The 24,366-nt window shown below is 41.3% G+C and overlaps 1 protein-coding gene across 27 annotated transcripts in view; it reads left to right on the plus strand.

The window, feature by feature from the left end:
- The first annotated feature begins 4,402 nt into the window (after positions 1-4,402).
- Positions 4,403-24,366, plus strand: part of mical3a (microtubule associated monooxygenase, calponin and LIM domain containing 3a) — a 52,467-nt gene continuing 32,503 nt past the window's right edge. For 19 of the 27 annotated variants that reach the window (XM_072435056.1, XM_072435061.1, XM_072435066.1 and 16 more), the window contains exons 1-13: positions 6,453-6,625; positions 16,436-16,846; positions 17,211-17,418; positions 17,503-17,619; positions 17,706-17,807; positions 18,472-18,627; positions 18,877-18,977; positions 20,743-21,000; positions 21,088-21,203; positions 21,467-21,593; positions 21,676-21,769; positions 21,863-21,892; positions 22,337-22,484. In XM_072435056.1, coding sequence (XP_072291157.1) covers positions 16,568-16,846; positions 17,211-17,418; positions 17,503-17,619; positions 17,706-17,807; positions 18,472-18,627; positions 18,877-18,977; positions 20,743-21,000; positions 21,088-21,203; positions 21,467-21,593; positions 21,676-21,769; positions 21,863-21,892; positions 22,337-22,484 — 1,736 coding nt within the window. In that variant the 5' untranslated portion in view covers positions 6,453-6,625; positions 16,436-16,567. Of the gene's footprint in view, positions 4,492-6,452; positions 6,626-16,435; positions 16,847-17,210; positions 17,419-17,502; positions 17,620-17,705; positions 17,808-18,471; positions 18,628-18,876; positions 18,978-20,742; positions 21,001-21,087; positions 21,204-21,466; positions 21,594-21,675; positions 21,770-21,862; positions 21,893-22,336; positions 22,485-24,366 lie in introns of those variants that run through there. The other 8 variants (XM_072435079.1, XM_072435078.1, XM_072435080.1 and 5 more) reach the window with 4 other exon arrangements.

Genomic DNA, 24,366 nt, shown 5'->3' on the forward strand with positions numbered 1-24,366 from the left:
ATTATAAGCACTGATTTCTTTGCCTTTGTTTATTGGTTTCTTTTAATGAAAATGTGGCATGAAACAGCCTGTAATGGGGCACCTCGTGTTCATCTGTCATAACACCCATTGGCCCGTGACATACAGACTCCTGATGGGACCATGAACATCATGACTCCATCAATTAGCCTCCTCCTCCTCCTCCTCCTCCTCAACACACACAGGCCTGTAAAGGGCAGACGGCATTCACTGCTAACTATAGTCCTCTAAATTATGCAGATGAGCGTGCTGCCCGTATGAATGCATGCATACGCTGAGGTCATTTACAATTTGATTTCTTATAATAAACGATCCCATTGAATTTAATCTGATTTATACAAAAGGACAATCTCGGGTGTCTCAGCTGGTTACGGTGAACCTGGTGACTTCAGAGACACCAGGACATGTTTTATTGATCAGCCTCACAGCTTGTAGAGGAGATGAAGAGTAAGAGTGCTTCAATGGAGCAGATAGTGTATATCGAAACTAAAATAAATGATGTTGATTAAATGGAGACTTACAATAAGATAGTATTGTATTGATTTGTCTTAGTCTTTAATATTTTAGACAAATTATTAATAATTATAAGTAATAAATTAGTAATTGCATATAATTTTATATGAATGTGACACATATACACACAATAGTACACAGCCGTCTCATAATATCCCCTGAGAAAAAAAGGTGGATATCACTTTGAATGAATGCTATGTTATTGTTAATATAATAGTTGCAGATATATTGTTTTTGCATTATAGACTATATTTTCCAGCGCTGTACATTTCCGGTGGATGACCCATTTAAACAAAACCAAAGATGCTAAATTATTCACAGTAGATTTTTACTGACCCCATTTAGAACATTGGCCTGAACATCAAACACAGTGGAGTGGAATTTGAAAATACAATACTGGGAATTTGCCTTGGTTTTAAAAATGTATTTATTTATTTATTCTATTTACTCATTTTTGGCCTTTTGAAGTATAAGTTTATAGTATACCGTAGTTACCTATTAATTATGCTTTGCAGATTTCAATGTGTCTCATAAATAGCTGTAGAAGATAATTTAATATTGTGTTGCAGCAGATAATTTTCATTCACTTTAAATAGCTGAATGTGCCTCAATCAAACTGTTTAAATACATTTTCTTCATATGTTCCTATTATCTGTAGATCCCCCTGCCCAGACAGAGGGGGATCTACAGTGGGTGAATGATTTAAATGCTCACTTCTTGAGGTTTGATCGGTCACCCGCCCCTCCCCCTGCACAGCTGCATGCTCCCTCTTCCACAGTTGGACAATGCCCTGCATCTGTTCCTCTTCGCTTATCTGCCCCGGACCATCAGCTCCCCACTTCGCCTGGACTCACCCATCCCCCCAGCACACGGTCCCCCTGCCAACCACTGACTGTCACAGCAGCACAGGTGAGGAGTGAGCTGAAGAGGATTAAAGTGAGGAAGGCAGCAGGACCTGATGGCATCAGCCCCAGGCTCCTTAAGTCCTGCGCAGATGAACTGTGTGGAGTTATGGAGCATGTCTTCAACATGAGCCTGAAGCTGAGGGTGGTACCACAGGTCTGGAAGACCTCCTGTCTGGTACCTGTGCCTAAGACACCGCGCCCCAAAGACCTCAACAGCTTCAGGCCAGTGGTTCTCACGTCCCACCTGATGAAGACACTGGAGCGGCTAGTCCTGGACCACCTCCGCTCCACCGTGAGCTCAGCCATGGACCCGCTGCAGTTTGCATATCGGTCTGGCATCGGAGTGGAGGACGCCGTCATCTCCCTGCTGCACCGCTCTCTCTCTCACCTGGAAAAGCCTGGCAGCTCTGTGAGGATTCTGTTCTTCGATCTTTCCAGCGCCTTCAACACCATCCAGCCGCTGCTCCTGAGGGACAAGCTGGAGACGGCTGGTGTAGAGTATGACCTGGCAGAGTGGATCCTGGACTACCTCACGGACCGACCCCAGTTTGTGAGAGCCCGGAACTGTGTGTCTGACACTCGGACCTGCAGTGTGGGGGCGCCCCAGGGCACTGTCCTCGCGCCCTTTCTCTTCACCCTTTACACTGCAGACTTCAGACATGACACGGACAGCTGTGTCCTGCAGAAGTTCTCTGACGACTCTGCCATCATCGGACTCATCACGGACGACGATGACGCGGAGTACAGAGGACTGGCACAGGACTTTGTGGACTGGTGTCAGCGGAACCACCTCCTCATCAACGCGGGGAAGACCAAGGAGATGGTGGTGGATTTCCGCAGACGCCACCCCACTGCCCCCTCACCAGTGAACATCCAGGGACGGGACATTGAGAGAGTGGACTCATACAAGTACCTGGGTGTTCATCTGAACCACAAACTGGACTGGACTCATAACACAGACGCACTGTACAGGAAGAGCCAGAGTCGGCTCTACCTCCTGAGGAGACTCAGGTCTTTTGGAGTGACAGGGCCACTCCTGAAGACCTTCTACGACTCTGTGGTGGCATCAGCCCTCCTGTATGGTGTGGCCTGCTGGAGCAGCAGCATCACAGAGAGGGAGAGGAAGAGGCTGGACAGAGTCATCAAGAAGTCCAGCTCCGTCCTGGGCTGTGCTCTGGACTCGGTGCAGGAGGTGGGGGACAGGAGGGTCCTGGCTAGATTCACATCTATGCTGGACCATGAGTGTCACCCCCTGCAGGACACTCTCTCCGCTCTGGAGAGCAGCTTCAGTGAGAGACTGATCCACCCTCGATGTGTGAAGGAGAGGTTCCGTAGGTCTTTCCTTCCTGCTGCTGTCAGACTTTATAACAAAAACTGTTAGTACTGAACACTCGCAATACTGACCTAACCATGTGCAATTCTGTCATATGTGCAATTACTGTTGGAATTCATGTGCAATTCATGTGCAATTACTATGAAATTCATGTGCAATCTATGTGCTGTCGTGACACATATTCATGTGCAATTACTGTCGTGATCACATGCAATGGTATTTATGTATTTATTTATTTGTCTATGGGAGTTTTTATTTATTTATAGGAGATCTTCTACTGAAAGTGTTTTTCAGACTTCCTATAAGTGATCTGTTCTGTTCTTCTGTATCTACCTCTGTATCTACCTGCGTTGCACCAATGAAATTTCCCCATGTGGGACAATAAAGGAATATCTTATCTTATCTTATCTTTTTGGCTTTTTACGACATGTTTAAGAGTTTTATAATCTATTTTTGTGCGAATGCAAGTACTTTCCCTTGTGAACCAAGAATGTGTCAATGTTTTATTTCATGCTTTGCTGATTTCATGTGTCTTCTAAAACAGCAGTTGTAGAAGACGCTTTAATATTGTGGGTCATCAGGTCAAGCCTTCACATACGTGCGCTCCTCAAACGTCCCGGGACACTTGTGTTTTTGTCGTATATATATCGTAGCCCGCGGCCGATTCAAGTGCCTGGAACACATTTTGGCAGAGGCACAGCTGCGCCCCCTCAATCCCCCCCTCAGTCCCCCTCAGTCACTCTCAGTCACTCTCAGTCACTCTCAGTCACTCTCAGTCCACTCCAGTCCCCCTCAGTCTGCCTCAGTCCACCTCAGTCACTCTCGGTCCACTCCAGTCCCCCTCAGTCTGCCTCAGTCCACCTCAGTCACTCTCGGTCACTCTCAGTCCACTCTCAGTCCCCCTCAGTCTGCCTCAGTCCACCTTAGTCACTCTCAGTCACTCTCAGTCCGGCTCAGTCACTCTCAGTCCCCCTCAGTCACACTCAGTCACTCTCAGTCACTCTCAGTCCCCCTCAGTCCACCTCAGTCTGCCTCAGTCACTCTCAGTCCCCCTCAATCCGCCTCAGTCACTCTTAGTCCGCCTCAGTTTGCATCAGTCCCCTTCAGTCCCCCTCAGTCTCTCTCAGTCTCTCTCAGTCACTCTCAGTCTCTCTCAGTCTCTCTCAGTCCCGCTCAGTCCCCTGAGTTCCCCTCAGTCCCCCCAGTTCCCCTCAGCCCCCCCAGTCCTCCTCAGTCCTCCTCAGCCCCCCTCAGTCCCCCTCAGCCCGCCTCAGCCCGCCTCAGTCTGCATACCAATAAGTCAGCGAGTCAAGTAGAACCAGCCTTGTGTAATAGCTCCACTTCACCTTAAAGGGACCTCCATTGTGTGTTTTGTGCGTCCTGTTTGTGGAGCAGCATGTGACATCACCACGTGCCCCCTCCCTTCACCAGCTACAGCGATTCCCTCCAATCCCCAACCAGGGAGAGCAGGCTCACGTGACGATCCACTCCACCACCCCCCTTCCTTCTCCCCTTCCTCGGTGTTCCGGTTGCCATGACGACGGGCACTGGTCCAGGCAGCATCTTGTCGTGCTGAGGGGAAGAAGAGGAAGAGGTGGAGGAGAGGGACGGTGGGGGGAGCGAGTGGAGGCGGCGGCGAGTGCAACACAGGGAATATTAGAAAGACGACAAACCCCGGCCGGTGGATTTCCTATTGGATGTTCAGCTTCTTCTATTCGTACAGTAAGTCCCATTGAACCGGTTTCGTCGTGCCGTGTACAAAAGACGGCAGATTTCCGTGGATGGTGTTGTCATTGGACGCAGTCTGTCTAATGAGCCTTTGAAGACTTTGGAGATGACCTCACGTGTGATTCCTTTGTTTTGATGGGAATGTGCCTCACCTTGGGTACATACCGCTTTGTTTGGCATTTGGCTCAGCGACTATTGACTATAAGTGAATGGCCTATGACAGGTCTGTGAGCAAGGGCGAGGTGTGGCGGGAACCGAGGTGCACACGCCAATTAGGTGAGGTTTTTCATAATGTGCCATAAGTGTGTCTGCTGTGTGTGGACACAGCAGGAAGCCATTACTTATGTTCATTGGTCATTGCCTTGTCTGCATCTCCTTCCTATTGCGTAGTCTGTGTTTTCTTTATCTGCCATTTTTGCACACTTTCAGGTCGTAATGACGTCTTTCTGGTCCCCATGTGGTTTGTTTAATTAGCAAATGTGAACTAGGGCAGGTTTAGACATAATCTCCTGCTGGATGGTGGAGTCTGAATTTTCTGTATCTTCAGCTAAACACTTGCAATGCCAATGCGTAATAGCAAGGATATAACTGAAGGTGTATCATATTAGTGATACATTGTGAGTATTATTTGGAAATCTACCCTGTAATTGTACTTTTACAGGATGAACTCAAAAACTCTCTTGGTAGTCTAAATAAATACAGAATGACTGTGTGTATAGAGCAATAAGGACAGTTTATGTGTCTCCTTTCATGTTGTCTGACGTTGGTTCAAAACAAATTGGCATTTTCCTGTATATATTTAAAGGACATTTATTTATACATTTATAGTAGTTGGTCTTCATTTGTGCCAAGTGGACAGGAAAAAGCATTACAAAAAGCCTTAATGTCTTGGACTCACTGGATTATATCAACATAAACATACGGCTCATTCTTTAAACAAAGTGCCCCCGGGCAGGGAACACTTAATAACACATGCCGCTTTAAATAACTCACTTCAACAATACTTCATCTGTTTGCAGTGCTTGTTTTGCACTGTTGTCCAGACTGTAGGCTATATTTTGTATTTATATTTAGTCATAGGGTATGCATTTGGAATACCTAGTTTATGTATGCCCTTTAGCTAATCTTATTTCATAATTTAATTAGAATTTGATATCTCCATTGTTTTATGTTGAAGCACATTATTAGTTTGTGAATTTTGTTCGCTGACAATGACAATAAAGTGTTTCTGATTCTGATTTGGTCTTACTTTTCACATAGGCTACTTTATCTGTGCATGAAAGGCCACACTACAGAGTTATCAAGTGAAAAAAGAAACAATATTACCCAAAAGTAAAAATCATGACGCACTGGTTCAACTTGACCATAAGTCCACATGTTGATGTTAATGTCACTGCTATATCACAACACAATTCTTAAACGGAATTATATTATATCACATATAAGCAGATGAAGGGCAGAAACTCGTTTTCTGTACACTACTGTGTTTACAATGTACATTTTATACTTTTACTGCACATAAACAATCTTACAAACATAGGCCCGGCCAATGTTATAAAAGAGATGATATAACAACGTGGCGTTACAACACAGTATGCTGCTGAAATCCAGCATTCTGTTCCCTGAACGTAGCATTCCCAGTCCTGAATGTCCCACACCACGTGAAGGCGGCAGCGCTGCTGCGTCACGTTGGAAAAGACCAATCGGATTAAATTGAGTTAAAACATACAGACCACACCAACAGCGAGTGGGGGTCACCGGCTCAATACTCTTTAGTAAGTCATTGATATACTCCTTCTCTTCCACACACGAGTCTCACTTTAGCTTTTCCATTAAGACTTATACATATGTGCTTATACTTTCGCCACATGTTTGCGTGTAACTCTTGTACGTGTGGACACAGTGTCATGGACGCCCCTCCTTCTTCACGCAGTGGTTTGGTCCGATCCCTCTCTGTCAGTTTCAAGTTGCGCCTTCTCCGCTCCTCTCTGTGGATCTGTGGCTCTTTCGCGATCATCTAATAATAAACCAGTGGATACAGTGGATTTTACTGGAAACTCTGGGATTATTACCAGTCATGAATTCTTACACGTGATTTATGGATGTATCATAATGACTCGGGATCGAGGTAAAGCGCTTCTGCTCGTGCTTTGACAAACACGGTACATTTTTAACATTGTTCTGAGTCCGTGGGCTGCACCTCGGTGTGTGGAGGAATGGCATGTTCTGTTGTAATGGACTGCTCAGGTCTGTGTTCTTGTGTAAACTGCATGTCGCTGGTCGCTGTAATGGTGCATCCTTGGGGTTGTGCCAAGTCCTTGTTTGTACACCAGCTATAAGCCTGTTACAGGTCGAACTGAGACTGGAGGATATGGAGCCTCAGCTCTATTGCACTAATGTGCTGTGTGAAATAAACTACTTTTACTTTGACTAACAATGCCACGTTATTTCACCTTCAGTGGAGATAAGTCCTTGTTTGCCCTTGTTTGACCTGGGTTTGCTCTCCCAGATGTGCTGGCTTTGTTTTGGAGTCTGTTGTTTTGGAGTCTGTTGTATTGGAGTTCAGTAGCTAATGTTTTGTTGGTCTAAATTGATCAAAAACTCAACATGGAACATTGACCTACGTTTATTAAAATGAGACAGTGTAATGTTCCACAATCGATCATTTGAGCTGTTTTTACACCTTAAAACAACAGTAAATCTTACACGTATAATTTGAGCATAGTCTTGATATATTCATTGAGAACGTGAGCGTTGCATTCACCTCAGCATCTCCTCAGTCATTATGCACACCTCATGAATGCTCACAGTGACAGCGCTTGTGAAAAGAGTGGGTGATATTGATGACGCTGTAACAATTCTGTGCCAATGTGCTAAAATGTGCCTGCAAATGTCTTGGCTGAGGTTCAAGTCCTGCACAGTGACCACAAAAGTGCAGAATTATCACTTTTATACTCTTGTTTGGGAGATGACGCGTCTCTAGTGAGGGCATTTTTAATAATATTCTTATTTTGCACATCTCCATGACAAATATTGTGAGATTACCCAGTTTCTGATGTTATTTCTCACCTCTAATTGTGAAGTTGGTATGTTTTTTTTTACCTCAATCGATGTAACCTCTGGCAGTCTGCCGTCACAATGAGAGTAGTGTCTCATCCTGACAGACATCTCTTCAAGACAAACGCTCCTCACTGTCTCCACGGTGATGGGCATTAGCCGTATCGACCAGATATACTGACCAATCCCTTCTCCACAGCTCAGCCCAAAGATCGCACCTTTTCTGATCTCGTACGGCGTTAAAGTAGTAAAAGACGTTAATCTGGGGTGTGTTTTTTGAGTCTCTGTGGTGTGAGGACGTCCAGCTTTCCTCAGATGGAAGATCAGAATGTGAAGCAGCAGCTGAAGGATGTTTGTTTGGGATCTGAGTCAGCAGCACCAGAACTGGACTCGGTATCTTGAGTCTGAAAGGGGTCGTATTGATGTATGATTCAGATGTTTTCATGACACAAATCATTCAGACTGATGGGGCGTTTGTTGCATGGGAGAAATCTCAATTCCCACATTAATATAATCCGAGACTCATGGTTTTTACTGCGTGATGTGGTGTGTTAGTGTTGTGGGGTGCTAACGACATCATCCTGACGGACAGTGAGGTTTATGGCTGCTGAGAAAGACACGTCACTATCCTAAAGCTGTAAATTCTTCTCTTTTTGAATTGTTTTGTTGCAACAGTTGAGCAGGAGTTAACAGTACAAAAAAAATGCCAAAAAACAAATTATTTGAGCAAAATCCACTATGTTTTGTCGTGCTGGCAACTCACTAGCAATTATTTTAGTTGTCGACCATGAAAATTCTGTTTTGATTAGTGGACTTGTCATACGATTATATCTATTGTACATTGAGCTTTTTTTTTGTTTTTACAAATTAAAAGTTGAAATATGGTGACTGACTGAAGGCTTCAAAATCGAGAATATTTACAATTAAACGGAATTATTTTTGAAATTCAGAGATTGTTTATTCTATCTTGCTGTACTACTGTCTTTTTTATGTATTTTTGTATGTGTTTTTACAGTCCTTATGATGGTGCTTTTAAAAGTGGACTTGTTATGAAATTTCCCCTTGTGTGGACAATAAAGGAATATCTTATCTTATCTTATGATTATTCAGACTTGTTATTGCTGTCGTAGCTTGCAGTGCGTTATCCACAACAGTAGCAGAAAGAACACAATATTTGGAACTGGTGAATGACTCTTAACTTACAGTAGCTTTCCATGTACCACCAGATATGTGCTGGCTCTAAAGCAGGACTATTTTCAGTTCAAAATTGAGGCTAAAATTGGACATTGGACAATCATTTCTAACAGTTTTAACCAATAAACTGTTCAAAGCAGGACCTAACCGTGGATCAAATTCCACATGTCTATCCAGGCTATTGTTACACAGGAACATCTCTTATGGCTCTGGTCCTCTCGATCTTCAGCTTTCTTTCATAAGTTCCTCGCAGCTCGGTTTGCCTGGGGTCTTGAAAAATACTATGGATTTGAAAGAAAACACAGAAAGACCAGAGCAGAGGAAGTCCGTAGACGGCTCCTGCTGCGTCATGAACAGCTGGACGCTTCCCAAGTGTCCAGAAGTCTGGCTCTGTTGTTTGACTCATCACAGCCCTTGTCCACATAAAACTACACCTTTAATCAGATTAGTGTTGACTGAACAACTCCTTAAATGGACAGTATTTGATGCTTAAGTAATTTTAATCTCTGTACTCTGCACTTTACACAGCAATACCCTTGATTATTGGAACTGGTCATGTTGGCATGGTTTCTTGATTGAAGCCGTCACTATAAGATAAGATAAGATATTCCTTTATTGTCCCACATGGGGAAATTTCATTGGTGCAACGCAGGTAGATACAGAGGTAGATACAGAAGAACAGATCACTTATAGGAAGTCTGAAAAACACTTTCAGTAGAAGATCTCCTACAAATAAAAAAAAAAAAAAATCATTACCATGATACAGTTTAATTTATTAGTTTATTATTACTTAATTAGGGCTGCAAGATTAACAAAAGCAGCATTGCATTGACTGTCTAAGGGCAAAAAAAAAAAAATATATATATTATTTGGCATGTTTGGCGAGCCGGATTATAAAGACAAGCTGGCCGTATGTGACCCGCGGGCCGTAGTTTGCCCAGGTCTAGACTAGAATGAGCTAATTGCAAATGAAGTCTGCACCTTTTTAGGTAAGCTATACTTTCCCCAAACAACAAATTATTCTAAGTTTTAAATATCAAAACAGGACTTTTACTGCAATTAAAGGTTGAATGGACGATTTTTTTGGTCCAAATCTGAGTCTCATTTCCTCGTGGTGTGGACAGCCAATTAGTCCTGCCACGTATCAATCATAAAACGCACCTACCGCTCCCCTGCAGCCGCTTGCGGCTCGTCCCCATGAGCGCATTGATCTATCATAATATAGTTCCCTCAGTGTACGGGACAAAATGAAGACAGAGAAAGACAGTTCGAGCTGACTCAGAAGAAGACAAGAGATGCGATGCAATCTGTCGCGCTAATAAACAAACGCACGTGTGTGTTGTATCAGTGCGCACGGGGGGAATGCATGCGCACTCCCACCCCCGTGCGCACTTCAGCCTGCGTTCTCAAATTGCCGAAAAATCTTCCATTGCGCCTTTAAAATACCAAATCTAGTTCAATGCTGGTAAATCTTTCAGGTCTAGACTTTACATAATTTTTGCATTGTGTTATTAAAGGTTAACCATCTCAAGTTCCCAATAAGCCACACTCTTCTTTCATTTGAAGATCTTCCACATGACTTGTAAGTTGATTTCCTTTTTAATGAGTCCAGTCAAAGATTATAAACTTTCTTTTTATAGCTAACAGTTCAAAAGTAGGTCAGTGTGGCAAGTACATTCCGCAGTCTGTGCCGGTGCAACTGTTTACAGTACTTTCGGCCACTCTGCTGACCCTTGAACAGCAGCGTTACAATCGGCCTCTTCTGTTAGTTCAATGTCACTAATGTCACCGCCAGGAAAGTGGAATAAAAGACGTCAGCCATGCCTGGAATTATTGTTTACCGTAGAGCTAAGGAGTGTGGAAGTTTCTCCAGTGAGGCAGTAAATCAGTAAGCTCGACAAACTGGCTGCCTACCTCTTATTATGCGCATGAGACACAGAGAAAGCGCTTACTGAAATGAGTCGTGAACTTTGTGTCTCCCACTCTTGACCTACTTGGAAAAAGAACAAAGCCCTTTTCGGCATTTCCAATAGGACCCATAATAACAGCTTTTTTTTTTTTTTACACTGTCATGCTTTGTTGTATTTGTCCAAAACTAATATTTCAAAAGACTGTTCATGTTCAATCATTTGTTAACATTTCAGTTGAAGGTCTGCGTAACTATGAGAGATCGGCTGAGCTCTAATGTGGACCAAAGAAAACGATCAACAAGAGAGAGTTGGCGTCACTAACTGAACCGATATTTGCATGTACTGTGAGCGGCACACGCGTTGGCACACTGGTGTCTGCGCACGAGCCTCGAGCGCTTCTTAGTGCGCTCAGTGTAGTGTCCAAAACAACTACAGCGATTTCTCTGATAACTCCACGAGAAGCCTTAAAAGTGACGAGATACCACAGCACTTTGACATTGAAGCACATCCTTTCCATTTCACACTTTGGCACCTCCCTGAAGAAATTGCAACTGTTCCCCACCAAAAAAACTGACTGACGAATGTGCAGAGTGTTCTGATCGCTTTGTTTAATACAAATGAACAGCCGTGCAAGCTACGTATAAGATAAGATATTCCTTTATTGTCCACACATGGGGAAATTTCATAATATCAATAGTTTCATGACTGTCTGATCATTTCAGTAGCAGGCCAGGGCTTATACAACTCTGGGAGATTCACTGTTTTACTTGGCCTTCTCCCTTCTTGACAGCCTTCTCAGAATCCCCTTTTGCAGTGTGAAAATATGATGCTTGTTCAGACCAGACTGGCCTGCAGCTGCTTCACCTGACAGTCAAGCGCATGTTTCTACTGCCTTTAAAATACTTCTGTGCATTTTTATTTCGGCGCACTGCAGAGCGCTCATCTGAACTGTCATCTACCACGGCCCATGCACAGATTGCGGTATGTGACAGGATTAGGACTTGTGCTCTTGGCATTGACCAGTGAGACATTTTTGCAAACGGTGTGCCATTAATGCAATTTTTATCCAATCAAGATCCAATCATTTCAAATTGTCAGTGTCATTTACACAGCCAGTACAAATCAGATAACCCAATAATTAGATAATCCTTTTTGTGTATGTTTACATGGTCAAGAGAAATCTGACCCTCAACAACACCTGATTTCAGTGGATTTAGTTTTTAGTAATTGTTGTATGTGGACGACAAAGTGCCATTGATTTTACAATAACTCACATTTGTTTGCTATTTCTTTCTTGTCAAAACCTGCTGTGAACAATCTGAAAGAAATCAGATTACTCACATTGGATGGAACTGTTTACATTACATTTCAGTGATCTGATAACTCCAGAAATCAGATAATTCAATGTTTTGGGAGCATCTTGAGGCTTTGGAGAGGTCGACAGCCTCTGTCAGGCATGGGGTTTGTGTTCAAACATTAAATAGTATAATACACAATATAATATAAAAGTGATTCTTTTTTTGTCATTTTTGTTACATAGATACAAGTGTCAGCTGTTCCCTCTTTGACTTGAGATCTTAAGGTTAAAAATAAATATATTGTAAAGGTCTTAAAAATGGTACAACAAAATATAAAAAAATCCTAAATCTATATGCTGGTCTGCTTGATTGACTTAAACCCTTTTAGACTAATATAAAGTAGATTTAGATGGAACCAACAGATCTGCAAATGCTTGTCAATGCTGTTTAAAGCTTGAACTTTGCTTTGTGAACACGACAAACACACAATTAATAGAGCTTTGTTTCCCATAGAAATACAAAGATGTGTTCTTTTTTACATACTTTTAGATTCATCTTGTTATATTTTGCTGCAAGTTAAGTCTAGTTTCAGTAGTAAGCCTCTGAAACTAGAGTGCTGTGCCTTTGCCTGGGTTTGCCCGCTGCTCTCGTGTTACACTTCCTAGTTCCTCGGATGCAGGTCTATGAGTTCCCAGATAAGGCAGCTCGTAGTGCGCGCTGGCCATGCAAATCCAGATGGTCGAATGTGTAAATCTGGGGACACTAGTTTCTTTTTTGCCTTTTTAGTGACCATAAAAGCTCAATTTCAAGTGCATCTGTCAGCTGGTTCCTTGGTGAAATAACTGCAACTTTCTTTGTTTTAAGTTAAGGGTTGTCAAACAATTGATACTGAATGATACTGAAACTGGTATCAAAACTAATTTAATTTGAAGTATTGATACTGAAGAAAAAGCACATATTGATAGGGCAAAATTGGACCTTGTCAGAACTAGTATAGAACATGCAATATTGCTGGTATGTTGTGTTGAAAAGTTGAGTTAAATGATGGTGAAACTGGTAGAAATGGCGGACCATGAATAGTAAGTAGAGATGTCACAATATAACATTTTAGTATTTTGGGAAAAATTGAGAGGAAAAACAAAATTACAGATATTTTACAATCACAAACTGACACCATAGTGTAACACTAACTTAAAATAATACGCATTTGACTGTCAGAAATGACTAAGTTCGGCCACAGGAGCTTGTGGGGAAAAAAAAGTAACACAGGAGGACGTTGTAGTATAAGTTGTATAAATTGTATTAATATAAATAAATATAAACAAATATTCAAAACAACAAAAAAGGTTCCCAGCAAAGTTCTGTTCCTTTGGGTGCTTAAGTTCAGTTTGTAGGATCTCAAAAAAAGGTGAATATATTCCGAGAGAAACGAAAAAAATATTCCAACTTAGGGTGTCCGTATCCGGGGAAAAAACAAAGAGTGATCCTACCAGATTCTTAGGTCACATGGGTCGCTCGCCACCTCTTGCAGAGGATAAGAATCAGGGGGTGTCAGGGGGGAAAAAAAACCTGACCATTGAGTCTTGGAATGATCTGTAACCGCTTCAGTTAGTTTCGAGACGTTTAACAGTTCATAACCATACGTTTTCAGTCCACAGCCGGAGCAGGAAGCGGAAATGGCTTGGTGGTTCGGCCATTTTTATACTAGCGCCCCTTGTGGTTGGGCCAATGAAAATGTATGAGGGGGCAATATCAATCATTTAGAACCGGATTTGAGACATGGGTTACAATAGACAATCTACAGTCAAATCCTCATTTATTTTGTCTATACATAACTATTGCTCTAGTATGTTACCAGCTTTATGAAATCAAACTTTCTGAATAATGAAGTTATGTCAATGTGAAAAACAGCTGGTTTAATAAAAATAACTTTTTGGAGTATAAATTAAATTGAAATTACACATTTTTGCTTCTAACATTCTCACAATTGTCATTATTTAGTTCATTTTCCTGTAAATCCCAGCCAAGCCAAGTGATCACGGTGGTATTTAAGGTTTTTCCATGTTGGAGTATTAATGTGTCAGCCTGTTTATTATACTCTTTTTGTTCACTGTCTTCAAGAATGATGTTTGAATCCCACACGTCTTAAAGTGACGGGCCCAGCTGCACTTTGCATTCTGGTTGTCAGAAGTAAACGTGATTCACAAGCCAGATGGTTTGGAGGTGGTCCTAAACACACAGTAGCAAATAGGTTTTGGTCAACAAAAGTTTGTGTACTGGTGAATGAGTCTGTCTCCACTTGACAAGCAAGCGTAGGAACAAGACATTAGGGAGAAAAGTAAACACGGTCTTTTTTTGTGCAGGGTAGGATTGCCAATAAAAACTATTGAAAATACCCAAATTGATACTAAAACTAGTTTTGAGGAACAAACATACATGTGTTACAAATGTTTCATTTTCCTGAATAGTTTTTGAATGCTCTGAGGTCTGAGGTCAGATCACCTTCTACTAATACTGTACTCAAGAAACCACTCTCATTTTGTCATGAACATTATTAAATGAAAATTCTGAATTCATGAAAAAATCTATTGTATAAACAAGAGGCTGTTTTATTATCAATTTGTCAGACTTGTAGTAATGTAGTAATATGTGTCATTTTTAATCGACTAGACATGTTCTGTGCATCAATAAGCATAGCACTGTCTAAATTGATCAGAAAGTATTGCTAAAGCCTATGACCCTGTGGGTGTGGTCAGGGCAATCAAGACAAGCAGTGATTGACCAATCAAATCTGAAATTACAGTGTGTCACAACTATATATAAATTGTTCGAAAATATATACAAGTAAGTCTGTTTTCCCCTCACTTCTGCTGCTGAAGCTCGGCTGAACTCATGGTGTCTTTTACTGGCCTCTACAGGCCGCTGGGCATCACTGCGCAGGAAGCATGATTCTGCTTTTACCACAGCGACTGTTCAGAGGCCCGTTCATGCTCCGCTCTCTGACATGATCTTTAAGAACCAGAGCGGACAGCAGCTTCTTCTAGAGGTCTGCACATGCGCTCTGAGCACCACACAGCCTCAAACCCATGGATCTGTGCTCAAACCTCGCTGAATAAACCTGTGGGAATCTTGAAAACAACAAGCAAACCTAAAAACTATCTTTTAGAGACAAGTCACTGTTCACGTTTATAATGATTAGATGTTTTTTTTGTAATGAATTGGTCGGTGAAGTGATCTTATTTAATCCATTCAGCACCTAAATCAGGTATGGGAGTTAAGCTCACTGGGCTGGGCGTTTACCTGTCAAACGGGAGGCTGGGGCTCAAAACCCACCGTTGCATGTTAGATTTGTATTTATTATTTTCACTTTTGTGTTATCCACTAAATATTGAACACCCCCACTAGTCTGCTTGCCCATCCATAGAAGTCATGCTACTGCTCTGACCCAAACTGCACTTACAAGACCACAAGCTCACAGGAGTTTATGCAAAAACAGAATATTATATCAGGACTCTGCTGAATCAACATCATCTGTCGTGGAGCTGCTGTTGGTTTGTGATGATTATGTCCTTGCTGTTATTCCCTGGTGATTCTGCTTCTGTTCTGATGTCTGACAAAAAAAAAAAAATCAACAAAACAATGCTGTGGTCTGCCATTTTTAATATTGGTTCTTCAGAATTGACTATGATCAGACTTAAGTATTTTTTAGAAGCTCACTGTTACAAAATGTGTAATATTATGATTACATAGCATACTGTGTTGTTGCCCTGAAGCAGAGTAACCTACTGGCCTAATCTGGAGCTTTTATTGCAGATTAGAGGATGATGTAATGCTGCTTGTAAAAAGAATGGGGTGTTTATCTGTGGTGTGCAGCAGAGTGCCTGTCTGCAACCATGTTTATGTTATGTTTCTCAAACAATGAGACCCTTACAAAAGCTATCCATCACCGGCTCAATGTTTCAATTTCCCTGTTGATTTATTGACCAAGCAGCAGACATGTTGGATGAAACATGAAGCAAACAAGTGGCGCTCATGTTTATGTCAAAGATCCTCGCTGCAGTGACGGTCTTTGCCTGAATAATGTTGTGGAGCTGTTCTTTGATCGTCAGCTTATTTCCTGAAGATAAATCACACAGATAAAAAGGTCAGAGTGCCAACTATTTGCCTTTTGCAGCATTTACTTCATTTAATTTTTCAGTACCGTCTTAGTTTTTGTTGGGATGAACTGGCTAAAGAAAATCTCACGCTCCAGTCTGGCCACACACTTGTATTTCCTTTCTGTTTTTGTGAAGTTCAGTGCCCTTTCTGAGTCCAGCAAATATGTATTGTATGGCTTCTCTTATAGTTGCGTATCGTTTTACCATGACCCATGACTGAAGTCCCTGTAGTAAAATACAGTGGAGGAAGGAAGTGGATGTTTCTTTTCACATTGTACATTACATTTAATTTGACTGATCACTCTTTTCCTGTGTCTTTCAGAATGAGGGTGTCGGAGGCAGGGAGGTAAAGTCCTCCACTTGACTCACAGAGGTTCTTTCAGGGTTGGGGCTGGACCCACAGACCCCTGCCTCGGGGTTGGTGGGCCCTCACACCCCACTCTGAGGCCAGACAATGGGGGATGGAGGCACTGGTGCTGCTGGAGGTGACGGCGTAAACCAGTCCCATGTGCTCTTTGACAAGTTTGTCCAAGGGTCTACCTTCAAGGGCACGCTCAAAGCCTTTCAGGAGCTCTGTGACCACCTGGACGTCAAGCCCCGAGAGAATAGAATCTTCTATCACAAGTTGAAATCCAAACTCAACTACTGGAAGGCCAAAGCTCTTTGGGCCAAATTAGACAAGAGGGCGAGCCTGAAAGAGTACAAGAAGGGCCGTGCCTGTGCCAACTCTAAGGTAATGCTAAGTCATTTGAAGTCATTTGAGATCAGATTTAAACATAGCTGAGGGTAAATTTGATCTCCACTGTCTTGGGTTCATGTAATTTGATGCTCAGATTTACTGCCTTGAACGGTCTGTGAGCACTTTATGAAAGGAAACCTCTGTCAGCACACTTTAAACTAGAAATGTGTCACCATTTTGTATGCGCTAGAGCAGATTATATTTTTATAGCTTGTAAACTTGTTATCTTTATGCAACATGAATCACATTTTCTGTGGTTTGTTGGATAAGAACTAGAAAAATCTGGGGAACCCAATAACACTGCAAACTGGTTCATGTTTCTCTTTGTTTGCTTATCTAACTCAATTTTTGTGTACAGTGTCTCATAATAGGAGCAGGACCATGTGGTTTACGGACAGCCATCGAGCTCGCCTTCCTGGGGGCCAAAGTGGTGCTGCTGGAGAAGAGAGATGCTTTCTCCAGAAACAATGTGCTCCACCTCTGGCCTTTTACAATCCAGGACCTCAGGGGCCTCGGCGCCAAGAAGTTTTATGGGAAGTTCTGTGCCGGTGCTATCGATCATATCAGTGAGTTGAGATTTAATGTTAAAATCTGTTAAAATTGTTAAACTGGATTAAAAATAAACTTGAAATATTGTCATAATGTTGCAGGTATTCGTCAGCTGCAGCTAATGCTGCTCAAAGTCGCTCTTCTTTTAGGTATTGTGATTCATGTTAATGTTGAATTCAAGGGTCTTATTGAACCCCCAGAAGACCAAGAGACTGAGCGTAAGTCTGTCTGTCTGTTCTTGAAAAGTAATACTTTAGTTATTTGTCTGCAGTGTTACAGTGTTACATAAGATGTGCTTCCACAGGGATTGGCTGGAGGGCTGACGTTCTCCCCAGGACACACCCTGTGAATGAGCTGGAGTTTGATGTCATTATTGGGGCAGATGGAAGGAGGAACACACTTCCAGGCAAGTTTCTAAAGCGCTCTATTTACTGTGCCATCATACTGTACTTAAATGTCAAGTCTATGATCGAGCACCTCACTTTTGTTCACTGGTTTGTGCCTGACAACACTTAAACACTTAGAGTAAACAGATACTGGCCCACATGTGTGTGCAGCTGTCAGAGTAGTGAGTACAGAGGAAAATAGAAACAGTTGAATTGGCTCTGTGTTTCCTCTATGACTGTCTGCACTTTCAAAGGAAACCCCTTTGGGGCGGAGTACCCTGACCCTAGTTTTCTTTGTCAATAAAGGGAAGCAGCCATGTCCCTGTGGGAATACTATGAACCACACAGCTTTGTAATAGGTCAACTAATGGATGTTTATGTTTGATGACACGAACCATCTAGATGTATTTACAGTGTAGCGTTTACTGCAAGATTTGATATGGTGCAACAGGAAATAAATAAGCAACAGGAGATTAAAATTAGTGGTCTGGACAAAGTTTTAGAATGAAAACGTTACGTCTCTCCTCCGAGAGGCTTCTTCTGAGGATTAGGGACAGTAAACCCTTGTTGTTTACATTAAGAAGTGTCTGCTGTTTTAAATATAACTTGACATGACATAATTCATTTGAACTCAGCCTTGTTTTTCTAACTCATTCTTTGATTCCACATTATTTTATTTTACAGGTTTTCGACGAAAGGAATTCAGGGGGAAATTGGCCATTGCCATCACTGCTAACTTTATCAATAGACACACTTCGGCGGAAGCAAAAGTAGAAGAGATCAGCGGTGTGGCTTTTATCTTTAATCAGAAGTTCTTTCAAGACCTCAGAGAAGCCACAGGTCTGCAATCACACTTTATCTTTTATCATAACTTTATGTCTCACATTGTTTGTAAATATTGCAACCTGTGCCAGCTTTGTATTATGCCTATTGTATTGTCACATTTTTGAAGATATCAGTAATTTTGTTGCTGGCCCTGGGCCTTGCCTGATTGCTGCTCTTTTCCTCTTGTGACATCAGCCTAATCAACAGCATTTAGGAGGGAAGTTGCTTTTGTTTATTAATTGGTCTTTTACTTTATCCCTCTAGGGATTGACCTGGAAAACATTGTCTATTACAAGGATGACACGCACTACTTTGTGATGACTGCCAAAAAACAGAGCTTGCTCGAGAAAGGAGTCATTCTGCATGTGAGTGATCAGAGCCAAGTGCTGAGACAAGCAACCCGTGCTTTTGTGATACGATCTGAAAAGATTTCTGGTCCTTGTGCTGCTTCATTCTTTTGGCTTTTAGTTTCTTTCCCACTGTAGATCTAATGGTCTGCACGAGCCAACAGGAGCTCTGCCAACTTTCACACTTTGTTTGTTTCCTCAGTACACCTACTACTTTCCTACTCCTAAGTTCCATTATATTTCCTCTGCTTCAGATTTCATAAAATAGATCTTGTGAATCAGTCTTCAACATTGTATAGAACGTTATTGCATTATATTGTTATTTATACTGCGTGAGATTTAACTTATTAGTTCATCCATTTTTCCATTAGTTATGTTTTTATCACTCAACAATACTTTGAAATGCACAGGGCTGTCACCACAGATCTGACCTTTAACTTTGCCCCTGCTTGTGTCCATGGTGAAAGATAAGTTCACTGTGCCCTCCACCAGAAGAGTTACATTACTGCTCTAATGTCTAAAATACAATTGGTTTATGACTCATCGGGAAGTTGATCATAAAAACAGCTTGTGAAGTCGGCTTTTAACGCTGGTGTGAGTGAGTAGTGTTGCCTGAATGTGGGCAGAGGAAGGGTGGACATGTTGGCCGGAGGGTAGTGAGTCCATGGAGTTCAAGGCGGTGCAGTCGGTCAGAAAACAAGCCCAGCTCATATCTTCCGTTAGCCCGCCCCTCCCGCTGCCCCGTAACACCGTCTCCAGCCTGGCACTGAGCAGCCGCAGTCCAAAGATGGAAGAACTCACTTCTCACCACTCTATAAGAAAACACCGTCACTCTGAAAGCATGCAGTGATTTCATGTTACATTTCGGAAAGGTTTGCGAAAAAGACCCATTCAACAAGAGTGGTGACGTTCACTCTTATGTTGGCACGAGACCATACTGAAATTTTGTGTCATTTAAAAATTATATGGATATTAATCATACTCCTCTAATATTATGAATTATAACAAAAATTAACCACGAACAATTATTGTCGACACCCTTTTTATTGCGCTAAACTATATTATCCCATATTATTGTCCTTTTGTGTGGTCATAATTGTAGTTCAACTGGAGTTACATTTGTTATAACTTTTTTTATATAAATATTGTCCATCTAGCTTTTCATATAATAAATTGTATCTCCCGCATCCCCCAGCTCTGTTTTGACAAAAAAGCCTGCCCCAATATTACAATCACATTGAAATTACAATCCCAACTGGCACATATCAAATCATAAAGGCCACAATTTGCTATTAGAATCAGTATACAACAAAATATCCTTAGTAATAGTTAATATTTAAATTTTCTCTAAAATGTTAAGACACCTGGATTTATTTAAAACTTGAATCCCATTTCGGATGAATCCCAAATTCACAAATCCAATTCACCAGCCTTATTTATTATTATTTTTATTTAATTTATTATTATTTTGTATTTGTATTTATTATTTGTATTTATTATTATTTTTTATTTGTATTATTATTATTTTTTTCATTATTATTTGATATGTATTTATTATTATTTTTACTATTTATTTATTATCCCCATATTAATTTTGACCTCAGCAATAACTATTCTTTCTGGGAAAAAATTGCCATCTTCTGTGATGGGCATTTAAAACTCACAGAAAATACACAGCATATAATCTAATAAATAGTTCTTAATAATGAAGGGAATAGTAATATATTTTAGTTTATTGATGCATAAATAAAACATGTTCATATACATCTCTATTCTCTCCCAGGACTATGCAGACACAGAGATGCTGCTGTCCAGGGCTAACGTCGACCAGGTGGCGTTGCTTTCATACGCACGTGAAGCCGCAGATTTCTCTACAAATCAGCAGCTGCCCACACTGGATTTTGCCATAAACCACTACGGCCAGCCTGACGTTGCCATGTTCGACTTCACCTGCATGTACGCCTCCGAAAACGCCGCCATGGTCCGACAACGCAGCGGCCACAATCTGCTAGTTGCACTCGTCGGTGACAGTCTTTTGGAGGTATGAGTACGGGACGTTTTAATGACTATAATTATTATTTAGTAATGACCCGTGACTATATTTGGTGTTGTTTTTTGTTGCCTTCAGCCCTTCTGGCCCATGGGTACTGGAATAGCCCGAGGTTTTTTGGCCGCCATGGACTCTGCTTGGATGGTTAAGAGTTGGGCTCAGGGTAAAACCCCGCTGGAGGTGCTGGCGGAGAGGTAGGGCTGTGGAACGTGACATACACACTCACACACATGTTCACTCTCTCCCAACACAATCTTTTATCTGTGAGTGCTTTACTGGGAAACCACTTGTACGAACTCCATAGCATTACTCCCACCTCTAATTGCATAAGAGGCTTTTGTGAGGATGGAATGTCACTGCACAAATCTAATGTATATTTATAGACGAACAATCTTGCACACATTTTCTTTGTTTGGCATGTTTAATGTGTTTAGCTAGTTAAATATGTGATTTACAGGGAGAGTGTATACCGGCTTCTGCCTCAGACGACACCAGAGAATGTCAGTAAGAACTTCGGTCACCACAGTGTGGATCCCACCACGCGGTATCCCAACATTAGCCTCAACTTCCTCAAGCCCAGCCAGGTCAGCGAGAAGCAGAAGTGATAATCTGTTCGTAAAATGTCTGTTCTCTAAACCAAATTTGTGTTCTGAAATCTCCCTCCAGGTGCGGCACCTCGTGGACACTGGTGAATCTCGAGAAATGCGAATTGAGATTGAAAACGTGATCAACTCATCCACTCCCAAATTGTCTAGAAATGGTTAGTGTATTATTTATCTGCCGATTCCTCCACCACACTTACTGTGTTGGTGCTTTTTGTTCACTCGCTGATGAAATGTAATTTTTACTCTAGACAATTGCCTGCTTGACAAGCAGTTGCAAGGTAACACAAAGACCATATGCATGGTGTTGCTTTTCAGGGATTTCAAACTGTTTACTCTGCATTTCCTGCAGCGTTCTTGTCTGAAGCCAATAGTGGAATGATTACTGGTCTGACCCTATGTTTAAAACTAACATGTTCAATTTAAGTTTTGTCTGTTTGGTTTGTGAGCTCTGTCTGTGTAACTTCTTAACCTCGCACTTACATACATTTTGCTCATGTCTAACTTTAGTTCAAAGTTAAAGATAGTTTAAGTTAAAATGGGGACTAACATGAATAATAAAACGATGTCGATGTAACTTACAAGTTTATATTCCGCCTTGTTTGACCAAAGCTATGTGATGTGCTTTTCCGCTCTAAAGCTGTTCGTATTAATTTCCATGTTCAATTCTCAGTTTTCACAACCCACTGCTTTACTCAGACCGTTTCATTTCCTTGCATTCCCAGAATCCATAGCTCGTTCCAGTAAGCTGCTGAACTGGTGCCAGAGACAGACGGAGGGATACCGGAACGTAAATGTGTCGGACCTAACCATGTCGTGGAAAAGCGGTCTGGCTCTCTGCGCTCTCATTCACCGATACAGACCTGATCTTATGTGAGTATCTGTTACAATCTGAGGACACGGTTTGTGGAAGTCACCTTGTACTTCTCGGGATGTCGAGATTATATAGTGAATTGTGAGTATTCAATGAGTCGCTGAATGAGTAGACTACAACTAACAATAAAAATCTTGACAATTTTAATATCATTTTTTGTATTGGACAACGGAGAAAGAAAATTAAAGATTTCAGGATTTCGCTGACAGTGTCAATACTAGGATTGTCAAAAATAACGATACCAAGATACTAATCCATACTAAAACTAATATTGAAACTACAGTAGGTACTCCAGACAGATGCATTTAAATGGATCATGTGTGCTATCCCTTTAGAGCATTTGAATGAGGACCTTTGAGATGTTTTTCATGTCAAGAATACAGATACGTAGCAGCAGTTTGTCGTGGAGTAAAAAGTGTGCTTCATGAGGCAATAGTTCATTAACAATGAAGGATGCAAGAAACAGGATGAGGAGCTGCAGAGCCTGCATTGCAAAGACAACCACCATGTGGGATCAGCAACATGTCCTAGACGTATTTCAGAGAAAAATGTTTGTGAATTAACAAAAAATCAAATGTTGCCATAAACAGACGAGTATAAGAAGTTAAAGTTTGTGAGGAGAATAAGGAGCAAGAGACTGAGACATACATCACATTTGACAAGTTGGAGCGAATAAATATGGTTCTGGATGCAGCAAAAACATTTTGGATATGGATTGCATCACCAAAGAGGATTTATTTAGCATGATGAAGGAAGGGTGCACTAAGAGAACACAAAATTTGTGTTCTCTTAGTGCAAGGACACAAATGTGGGACTGAAGGGAAATGGGGAGTACTTTTGAACAACTAACCCTGTATATATTAGCACTTGGTAATGCAACAATCATGGATGGAAACCACCATAAAACAAGAAGAAGAAGGTACTCAGGAGTACCGTATTTTCTGAAACTATTAAGAAACTATTATGAAACTAAACTAAACTATGATTTTGTGTTCCAAGATGCATTCCATTCCAAGTTAAAAATAAGTATTTTCCTTTCTACCACAATAAGAGTGAATAATCTTCTCACAATAAACACTCAAATTTGACATCCCGACTTCTGACATTTATTGACTGTTTGGGACCATCAGTGTAAATGAGGTGATAGCTTTCGGTCATAAATGCCTCTCAGGTCTTAGGGGGTTTGCCTGGATCCCCCCCCTCCCCCTCTTGCTCTCATATGTGCCATAAAACCTGTGTTACCAGTCATGCACAATAAACACCGTGGCCATCCATTCCACACAGACTAATGCAGTTGAACGGTTCTCTCGAGACCACACAGCAGTTGACATCAGAGGCGATTAGTATCTCTGTCTCCTCTCCTGACCTTTGCTTTGTAGTTTCGTTGATGGGCCGGCAGAGAGAGAGAGTGGTGCGTGTTAGACTCATGGGAGCTGGCGGACTATGCGCGATGCTACAGGCTTTTACTGACTCAGGCTCGTTAATGGTGTTTTCTTAATTCTTTAATGACATTTACTGTAAAGTGCCGCTTAGTTGTCAGTGTTTCAACGTTATATGCACGTATGCATGATCTTCCAGTGAATGTTAATATTTAAAAATAATATATTCAAATAATATTTGAAACTAGGGGTAGGTAATATTGACAAAAATGTTTATCTAAATATGTTTTATCACAATTAAAATAAAAAAAAACTATATTTTTGGCAATATTTCTGAAATTTGCCTAAAACTGGCCTATCAATGTAATTTTATCGTAAATAAAAGTGAGTGGACTGTAAAATTAACCAAACAAGTAAAGAAATATCACATTTTACCCTTGTTTGGAAGATTATGTTGCAAAATTCAGTTTTTTAAAGTTATTTTACAACCTTTCAAAATCAT

This window comes from Eucyclogobius newberryi, unplaced genomic scaffold, assembly GCF_026437365.1.
Source record: "Eucyclogobius newberryi isolate DKJ021-1_F unplaced genomic scaffold, fEucNew1.0.hap1 SCAF_7, whole genome shotgun sequence".
NCBI classification, from domain to species: domain Eukaryota; kingdom Metazoa; phylum Chordata; class Actinopteri; order Gobiiformes; family Gobiidae; genus Eucyclogobius; species Eucyclogobius newberryi.